Source organism: Vicia villosa, unplaced genomic scaffold (genome assembly GCF_029867415.1).
Source record: "Vicia villosa cultivar HV-30 ecotype Madison, WI unplaced genomic scaffold, Vvil1.0 ctg.000144F_1_1_1, whole genome shotgun sequence".
Taxonomy (NCBI): domain Eukaryota; kingdom Viridiplantae; phylum Streptophyta; class Magnoliopsida; order Fabales; family Fabaceae; genus Vicia; species Vicia villosa.
In genome coordinates this window covers 16506-26570 of record NW_026705036.1, presented here as the reverse complement: position 1 = coordinate 26570, position 10065 = coordinate 16506, and the positions used below count along the sequence as shown (strand labels likewise).

The window sequence follows — 10065 nt, the reverse complement described above, 5'->3', positions numbered from 1 at the left end:
AATAACCTAACCACTCATTCAACCATGCTCTATCTCATTCATGTATTCCCCCAAATCAAACACATTCCACATCTATGTAATCATTCATTCATCTTCATCTATGTTCTTTCTTGTTCTTTACCATATCCATATCAAATGGATTTAATTGTTGATATATGCAGTGGGGGTAGGAATGATTGCTAAGAATCAAGTTAGTACTGAACAAGTAGAGATTTATATGGAACAAGGAAGAAACAAGATGAGACAATTCCTACACAAGTTTATCCAATCTTGCTTTCTTTCCAAAGTTAAGGTTGATACCATCTTAATAGAGAGTGATTTCGTTGCAAAATCCATTCTTGACCTAATTCCAATTCTTCAAATATCAAATTTAGTCATTGCAATCCATTTGAAATTCCTTTGCAAAGAAGGAAGCATAGATTCCGTTGGTGCTAAATGCTGCCTTTTTATGGTTACATAGTTCAAGAAAAAAAAACTAAAGAACTAAATTATTGTTTACATATACATCATCAAGTACACAGTCTGTAACATCTTCAGCAACAAAAGCATCCAGCGGCTATGGAACCTAACCAACATATCCTTTTAGTTTCAAGCTCAACAACTGTTTTGTCTCAGAAGCAAATTCATATGGAAGATCATCGATTACATCTCTACAGGATCCAGCTATCCTAGTTGACATGACATTCTCATAGTTGATTCCTCTCTGTTGAAAGGAAAACAACTGATCTTCACCAATTTTCGACAGAAGGATTCCTAGAATGTGAAGAGTAAACACAAACAAGGCATTAAATTTCAAGCATTATTCAATAATGCAACTGTATGTCCACGACAGTTCACCGTCGACACAACAATTAAAATCCTAGATATCATGTTTCTATAGTACTCCCTCCATTATTAAATGATTGTCCATTTTTTACTTATTTTTTAATTAGCTTATATTAAAAAACAAAAAATTTGAATCAGAGAAAAGATATATGATAAATTTTAAAATTGAATTATATCATGGTGAATAAGATATGATCCAATTATTTATAATATTTCGTCTCTTGCCCTTCACATTAAGCTGAACCTTAAGTCCTTCAAATTTATAGTAAGATCCATCCATATACGAAACATGAAAAGAAACAAAGCAAAATACTCCACACACACACTAAAATACTGAATCTTTGAGGTAATAGCTTTCTATGTCAGAATGACACAGTACAGAAAAAATTAAAGCAAAACAAAAGAATAAAACTAAAGCCAAAGTTTAGCTATTTGTTTGTCTCCATTTTCTTATTAAACCCATTTGTACAATCTCATAAAAGACAATGTCACACATGGACTAGGTGTTCAAGTTTTTCTTATTTGGTTCTTACCACATGCTCTTGTTATTGAAAAGAGATGCCAATCATCATTTTTTATTCACCCTTGGCCACCACCAATAGTCCTTTTGAAAGTTAACTATAACTATATACCCCTCTACAAGTTTATTATTGCGTTGTATGTGGCCAGCTCATGAGACGATTTTGGAGATATCCTTGCTAGATCTGTTGTATTTCATGCGACTCTTAGCTAGCTGTCCAGCTGCAATTGCAGACATGAGTGATAGTTCCCCGGCAAGGACTGAACCGTCTACAACGGTTGCCAGTAGCCTAGAGTTTGAGCCTGGAGAATCTTTGCTGGCACCCTTCACACCAAGTAAATTAAGACAAGCTGACTGAGATTGCAAGTTGCGTTCCTCCTCCCACAGTACCAACCTGAATCATAAGAATGAAGGATCTTGTCATCATTATGCAAAATCTAGTTAATGATACAATGAATGTTTGATTGTAGTAGTAGTATACTTAAAATCAAGTTCACTCCTACATGAATGTTTTGGTAAAAATGGAAAAGATGCAACTTGCATTAAGTGTGAATTTCTGATTGTGTTTATAATTAATTCTGAAGGGAAGACTAATTCCTGTACCTCAATGGAAGGCATGGTGACAGAAATGTGAAGGTCCTTGCCATCATGGTAATCCACATTTTGAGCAGGATCTTGACCAGTGGCTAAGTAGATAGCAGACACAATGTTGCTAGCATGAGCATTGAACCCTCCAAGAGCACCAGCAATGGCTGAGCCAGTTAGGTTCTTAAGCATGTTTAGCTCAACCAATGCCTCCACATTAGTCTTCAACACTTTCTTCACCACCTCTTCCTTAATTACAGCCTCGCACACCACAGACTTACCACGCCCTTCTATCCAGTTCACAGCCGCCGCTTTCTCGTCGGAACAGTAATTTCCTGCCACAACCAAACCAACATTGCGCATGAAAACATTAGTAACTACTTTCAATTCAGCCATAATAAAAATACAGTATTAATATTATGAGTGCAGAAGAAAAAAAACCATAGAAACAAACAAGTTAATGTTTTTACCAGAGATTCCGATGACATCCATGTCTGGTAAATCCTTTAGAAGATAATCAAGGACATTTTAAACACCTTTTGATACCATGTTCATCCCCATGGCATCACCTGTACTGCAACGGAATCTAATGTACAAATTCTTGCCAGCAATAGCAGGCTGAATGCTCTGCAATCTAGCAAATCTACTTGACCTGCACAAATCCATTAAATTATTAATGAACCAACAATAACACCCCAGTAATCCCAAAAACTGAAAGTATTGATAGCTTAATAAATTAGATCCTCTCAATCCCCTACATAAATTGGATTCTATCCGACCTCTCCATCAACTCCAACCCCTAAAAGTTTTGATCTCTCAACATTTAGATCAATTTATGAACTAAGATTTTCCATTTGATTAATTAATCTATGAACTATAATTTTGCTTCGAGATGGAATGACTAGAGCACCTAATTGTGGATCTTCTCCATCTCATCAATTTATTCCCTCTCCATTCTCTTTATTTCTCTCCTATTTGCTGTCCTGGACGGTCTTCAGATTTCGGAGACCCTAACCATGATTGAAGTGTGACAAATCAAATAAAAGTCCTACTTTGTCATGGTTTAACTCTGAAAAATATTTTAGAAGGCCCTTTTTTGACACGATTTAAACGTGTCAAACTTTGTACACTGTGCGGTTGCCCGCCTTGCACGCCCTCAAAGGCGGCCTTGCTTTTCACAGACTTTGATCCACTGCAATGCTGAAGGGATGTGGGATAAAAGACAAATAAATTTGAAATTTAAATCTATGCCATTGCAGGGGGGGCCCGTTCGACTTTTTCAGCTAGATTCAAATCCTGTCAATCAACACATCCCTCAACCTAATTTTCTATTTGAGAGGATTCAAAAACCCTTAAATCATTTGATCTCAATTGCATCAAGATTTAATACACATTTGTTAACCTAATAACAAAAATTCATAACCAAAAGGAATAATGAAGAGAAATTCATACTTGTTGAAAGTGAGAGAAAGAGCATCAAAATTGAGTGGATCTTCCAAGTAAATCTTCAACTGAGCAGCTCTTTTAGCAGATGAAAACCTAACAACAGGTGCTCTAGTCATTCCATCTCGAAGCAAAACCGACGAAGCTCCGCCACAAGCATGAGTAGCTTTATACCTTCTATTAGTACTCGCAACAAGACAACGCTCCGTTGTAGCCATTGGTACTGTATATTCAACTCCATCCAACAACAATGGACCTGCTATACCAACCGGAATTTGCATAAACCCTATCGGCATCTCACAGCACTGACCTAACTAATACTAGTACTGCTTTTTTTGTTGTTCTAAACATTTGAAAGAGCCGGTCCCAATTATTAATAGTTTGTAATACATAGAATTTTCCAATACTAATGTAGAAATGTATCCGCCAATGACATTGTATACAAACAAATTACACTGTAATATGTGTTGCTCCCTATCATGTTCCTTTTATCATATGGGGAAAACATTTTCATCAAGAAATCAAACTATGATTGAAGAAAACAACATTTTCATCAAGAAATCAAACTATGATTGAAGAAAACGAACATTTTCATTAAGAAATCGAACTATGATTGAAGAAAACAAAATTGGCCCCAGTCAATTTACTTATTGATGCCTCTCCAAAAACTGTCTATTACGACAGAAAATGCGGCAAAGCGAGCACAACCAACGCATGCAGCTATTGGACCACCTGCAACACACAAAAACATTGCAAACAATAATAAATGTCATTGCGAAACAGACAAAGAGCAGATTTATAAAACGAATAGCAACAAGGGTTTCAAGTTTTGGTTTGCAAGTTCATTCTTGTTTCTTTTATCTCTTTTTACATCAATTTGTTTTTCATCTTAACGGTCTAAAACTAGAATTAAAGTGGCTATATCAAGCACTACATTCTATTTCTGGTTACTGTTAGAATTGCATATTCTGGTTTATATTTAAATAGAAAACAAATTTGAAAAGGGATAACAAAATAATTCCACCTATCAATAACCTATTTTGGGTGAAATATATTAAGATAAATGTTTGATAGCCACCACAAAGACAGCAAACCTCTAGAAGTGCACTTGACGGACGGACTCAATTCAGTGATCCCAACAAAAAAGATTATGATGGCAGAACACCGTTGGTGCGAAATGCTACCATTTTACTGTTGCATAGTTCAAGAAAAAAAAAACTAAAGAACTAAATTATTCTTTACATATTCATCATCAAGTAAACAGTCTATAACATCTTCAGCAGCAAAAGCATCCAGCGGCTATGGAACCTAACCCACAGATCCTTTTAGTTTCAGGCTCAACAACTGTTTTGTTTCAGAAGCAAATTCATATGGAAGATCATCGATTACATCTCTACAGAATCCAACTATCATAGCCGACATGGCATTCTCATAGTCGATTCCTCTCTGTTGAAAGTAAAACAATTGATCTTCACCAATTTTCGATGTTGTAGCTTCATGTTCAATCCGAGCAGAAGGATTCTTAGACTGTGAAGAATAAACACAAGCAAGGCATTAAATTTCAAACATTATTCAATAATGCAATTGTATGTCCACGACAGTTCACCGTCGACACAACAATCAAAATCCTAGATATCATATTTCTACAACACTCCCTCCGTTCTTAAATGATTGTCCACTTTTGACTTTTTTTACTTTTTAAAAATTGAACTTTGGTCGTAGATATTTTTGTTTGTGTTGAATAAAATTTGATGAAAAATATATCATTGAAAAAATATTATAGGGTCAATTTGCAAAGCCAAATAAGAAATCAACTTGACAACGCCTCATTAAATGTAATATATAAAACAAGAATAACCTAGCAAAAACCTTAAGTGGAAACCATGAACCGAGGCATAGACATTAACATCAAGAGGATGTAAACAAAATTACAAAAAATCAATAGAACATTTTCAAAAAGTAACTACCTGAATGTATGGGTAGGTATTTGCAGCTGCAGTATCTCCAACAAGCATGGAGTCGCACTGTGAGGAGCTTTTAGCTCCGTTTGCACCTGACATTACCTGCACAAGTCCTCTATAACAATTTCTGGAATGCACAGCAGAAATACCTTTAGATATGATTCTACTCCTAGTATTCTTCCCCTTATGTATCATCTTTGTCCCTGTGTCTGCCTGCTGATAGTTATTAGTCAGTGCTACCGAATGAAACTCCCCTACTGATTCATCACCCTCTAGAACAACACTTGGATACTTCCATGTAATTGCTGATCCTATTTCCACCTGTGTCCAAGATATCTTTGATCTGGCCCCAGCACAGAGTCCCCTCTTGGTGACAAAGTTATATATCCCACCTCTCCCATGCTCGTCACCAGCATACCAATCCTGCTTTGTAAGATATTTAATCTCTGCTCTTTCATGACAATATAATTCAACTACCGCTGCGTGTAACTGATTAGTATCGTAAACGGGTGCAGTACATCCTTCCAAGTACTCCACAAAACTACCCTCTTCTGCAACAATCAATGTCCTCTCAAACTGACCAAACTCTTTTGCATTAATCCTAAAATATGTTGATATTTGCATTGGACACTTGACATTCTTGGGAATATATACAAACGTACCATCCCCATGCACAGCAGAATTCAAGGCTGCATAAAAGTTATCATCAGAAGGTACAACCTTTCCTAAATACTTCTTAACCAAATCAGGATACTCCCTTACAGCTTCGGATATAGCGCAGAATATCACGCCAGACTTTTCCTCCAAAGTCTTCTTATGAGTGGTTGCAATCGAAACACTATCACAAACAACATCTACAGCTACATTATCCGTCTTGTTTTCTAAGAGAGGAACCCCGAGCCTATCAAAGTAGGCGAGTAGCTTAGGTGTAGGCTCATCATGACTATTCATAGTTGGTTTCTTGTTTGGCTCGGAGTAATAACAGAGATCCTGAAAATCTATTTTTGGGTATTTGTTGTCAGACCAGTTTGGGTCTTTCATGTTCAAAAACTTGTGATATGCTTTAAGTCTAAAGTCAAGCATCCAATCAGGCTCATTTTTTCTTGCAGATATTAACCTAACAGTTTCCTCGGTTAGGCCTTTGGGTAGCGAAAATGAGTCAATTTCTTGATTAAATCCCCACTTATAATCCCTTTTCAGGAAGTTGTCAACTTGGTGATCATCACAACTGTTTGCCCTAACCTTGAAAGCCGAAGCTCTTGATTTGGAAAAATTGGGGTTAAGTTTTACGTTAACCGAAATGGGTTGGGGAAGAAATTGGGGAATTCCATTGACAACTTGTGACATGGGTTGGGGAAGAAATTGGGGAATTCCATTGACAAGAAGAGATGACATTGCTACCATTGCTCAACAATATCTAAACCCTAATTAAAATCAAAACCCTAATTAAGAAACATATAACATGCAAAATCGAGAGAGAGAAAGAACCTTGGATAGGGAAGAATCAAATTGAAGATTGAAATTTGGAGACTTTTGAGGGACTTGGGAGAGAATGATCGTTTGTACGTACGACGTTAATGAAGAGAGGTTGGTATTATATAAAAACTTCGATTCCTGTTTCAAATGTTTTTTTATTGTTTTGTTTCTGTATTTTGTTTTACTTTTAAAAACGTTTGTTAATTTTATTTTATATATAATAACGAGCATTTTCCCATATTATTTATATTATAAATCGAATAATTTATAACTTCTATAACTATCTACTAGTACGTAGACCCGTGCGAGGCACGGGTTAAATATTTTCTAAGTAAAAAAAAATATTTAAAAAATATTTATAATTTAGAAATTTTACTTATAGTAAGATTACTATTGTATAGATAAAATGTTATTGTTATTAATAGTATACATACACAAATTAATTTAACTAATTTTTTTTGTAAATTATAAAAAGAATAAATAAAAACAATTTTTTCACTATTTATTGTCAGGTATTATTTACAATTCAAATTCTTACTTTTATTATCGGTATCATATTAAAAAACATATAATTATTTATTTATTTATTGTCAAAGATTACCATCCATGCAAATTCTAACTCAATAAACATATGTCAAATAATATATATTGAGTTATTTTTGGATTTGAGCTACTAATACAAAAATAGTTTAGATTGTCAACAAATTATTCCTTTAAATGAAAAGGATTTACACATATATTATAGATCAATTTCATAAATCTTACTTATTCGTTAAAATTTTAATATATAAAACTAATTTTTTTTCAAATTTAATATAATTGATATATCACTAACAATTATTTCGATTCGTCTTATTAATTTAAACATTCAACCTATCCTCAATTTTTTAAACGAAATCAATTGAAAAAATTTCATTCAATTAAAACAAATCTTTATTTTCTATCATTTCTTCTAAAATTTATCACTTCTAAAATTCAACATATTTTCAAATATTTGGTTATAAAATTATATATAATAATGACTTAAATAAAAAAATTTTAAAAAATATTTTACAAACAAAATCAATAATATTTTAGAGGCACGGAAAATAATGACTTAAATGTATACCCGTGCGAGGCACGGGTTAAAATTTCTTTAAGTAAAAAAAATATTTTAGAACTACTTATAATTTATAAATAAATTTATGGTAACATTATAATCTATTATAATATGTCTTTGTTATAAGTAGTATACATAAAAAAAATTCCTTAAATAAAAAAGTATTTATTGTTAATAGATATTAATATAGATATATTTGTATTATTTAAAGATTTAATATATTATTTGTATTCTTAAAAATAGTAATAGATATGAGAATTTGACATGTGTAAAACTAAAATTTGCCAAAGAATTTATTCCCCTTTATTATATTTAATTGATTCTATGAGAATTTTTCTTTCCCAAACATTAATGAATTTTTAAATTAAGTTTAAAATAGAAAATATTTATATTGAGTCATTTATAGGAAAATGTGAATAAAAATAAATATTTTTAATTTTGTGTTATAAAAAATGAAATCACATCATTTGGCCAAAATTTATTTTCTATAGTTGATCAACATTATTAAAAATATTAATAATATTAAATTGAAAAATAAAAATAAATACTGAAATTAGTAATGAAATATTTGAATATCCAAATATAACCTTAATTTAGAGTTCAATGTAGAATATATATAAATATAATTATGATGCAATTAAGAATATTTAAATCTCCTAATTTTATTTAAATTATTTTGAATTGGGGAAAAAAAATATATCCTCATAATTACCATATTTAAAATTGCAAATATTTTAAAACTGTTACATTTATTATTGGTTTATTTTATTTTACTTTGATGTGAAAAGATATTTATGTATGATATATGAAATCAAATTTCAAACTCATAAATAAAGAAAAGTTAAAATCAATAAATAAGTTCAAGTAATAGGCATCTTAAAAAAATATTAATATACTATTCGGCTTGATTCACATATACTGTTTTTTTTATGCTTTAAGTTAGAAAAGAAATTAATAGACTAATTATTCCAATAAATAAGTTAGAAAAAGAGTATAAGTGATTGGGATAAAAAATATTAAATCACTTATTGAAAAAATATTAAATCACATTATTGAAAAAATATTTAAAGAAGGGAATATATAATGACTCTATGAGAATGATTCACAATTTATTATAATTTATAATTATAATTAATAATTAATTTATTGAAAAGAGAAAGAGAATAAGTGGTTGAGATAATTTTAAAATTCACTTTAAAGTTTCAAGTTTTAATATTTGACTCACTTTTAGAGTGAATTGTTATAATTATTTATTTATTTGTCAAGCTCATATTTATATATTTTTAATACATAATAAAATGTATTGAATTCAAAGTTGTGTAAATGAATCTTTAAAATGTAATATTTATACAATGTGGAATCAAAAGAAACATTGCTAAGTTTGTAAGAACATATTAATTAGAATGAATCTATGTTGCTTAAATCAACACCTATTGATTTTGCTTCTTCAAATAACATGTATGCTTCCTCAACCTTCTTCAAATAACATGTATGCTTCCTCAACCTTTCAATTTTAGCTACTCCATCAACAATAGAACCATAAGTTACAGCAGTGGGTTGTAGACTCTTTGTCTTCATTTCCTCCAGCAGTTGGAATGCTTTACCGACCTTATCAGACTTGCAAAACGCGTCGATTACTCTCAGTAGCAGTATTGCATCATATATATTTGACAAACAACCTTGAAACAAATAGAAGTTGAAACATATAACCAGTAACAAAATTACAGCAGTTGATGGTGAAACTCTACAACAACCCAAACCGATCAATTCACCAAACTTGTGCAATCGACACTAATGACAACCCACTATACAGATCTGGGCACAGTTCATGATCTTTGCAATTTATAGGTTGCGTGACTTTGGATGTGCATTCAAAAAAGCACCTGTACAAAGAGAGATCAAATATTATTCGAAGAAAAAAACACCCTTACAAAGAGATTATATTAAGCAGTTAAGAACAGTAGTTTATATGTTGACAGAAAACATGATCAAAATAAAACATAATATTAACGCAATGCATGAAGTGAGAATGAAACCGAATTTGTACAAATAACATCAAATAAAATATGATGTACAAATAGCATCACATTTGATGTTACTTGGAAATGAAATGAGCCAATTGTAACACTGCAACATAAGTAATCACAATTCTAATG

The 10065-nt window shown here is 31.8% G+C and overlaps 2 protein-coding genes across 5 annotated transcripts; both read right to left on the bottom strand.

The window, feature by feature from the left end:
- Positions 1–854: 854 nt before the first annotated feature.
- LOC131624611 (3-hydroxy-3-methylglutaryl-coenzyme A reductase 2-like) lies at positions 855–2086 on the bottom strand. The gene is made up of 2 exons (XM_058895551.1): positions 1949–2086; positions 855–1739 (listed from the first exon to the last, which is right to left on the bottom strand). The coding sequence occupies exons 1-2, from the start codon at positions 2005–2007 to the stop codon at positions 1496–1498; spliced, it is 303 nt and encodes a 100-aa protein (XP_058751534.1). The 5' UTR covers positions 2008–2086; the 3' UTR covers positions 855–1495.
- Positions 2087–2425: 339 nt separating this feature from the next.
- LOC131624610 (UPF0051 protein ABCI8, chloroplastic-like) lies at positions 2426–6955 on the bottom strand. Of its 4 annotated transcripts, none has more exons than XM_058895549.1 (4): positions 5341–6955; positions 3961–4900; positions 3383–3629; positions 2426–2582 (listed from the first exon to the last, which is right to left on the bottom strand). In XM_058895549.1, exons 1-2 carry the CDS (start codon positions 6736–6738, stop codon positions 4682–4684), a joined length of 1617 nt encoding a protein of 538 aa, XP_058751532.1. In that variant the 5' UTR covers positions 6739–6955; the 3' UTR covers positions 2426–2582; positions 3383–3629; positions 3961–4681. The 4 variants fall into 4 exon arrangements, with proteins under 4 accessions (XP_058751532.1, XP_058751531.1, XP_058751533.1 ...); XM_058895548.1 differs by having other exon boundaries at positions 3383–4105; positions 4468–4900; XM_058895550.1 differs by having other exon boundaries at positions 3383–4105; positions 4616–4900.
- Positions 6956–10065: the final 3110 nt, after the last annotated feature.

Bases quoted from the DNA above. Each gene is read 5' to 3' on its own strand.
- LOC131624611 (XM_058895551.1), bottom strand. From the start codon at position 2,007: ATGTGGATTACCATGATGGCAAGGACCTTCACATTTCTGTCACCATGC. The intron at 1,740-1,948 runs GTACAGGAATTA...CTTATGATTCAG, and splicing joins TCACCATGCCTTCCATTGAG to GTTGGTACTGTGGGAGGAGG.
- LOC131624610 (XM_058895547.1), bottom strand. From the start codon at position 6,738: ATGGTAGCAATGTCATCTCTTCTTGTCAATGGAATTCCCCAATTTCTT. The intron at 4,901-5,340 runs GTAGTTACTTTT...TATTCTTCACAG, and splicing joins ATACCTACCCATACATTCAG to TCTAAGAATCCTTCTGCTCG.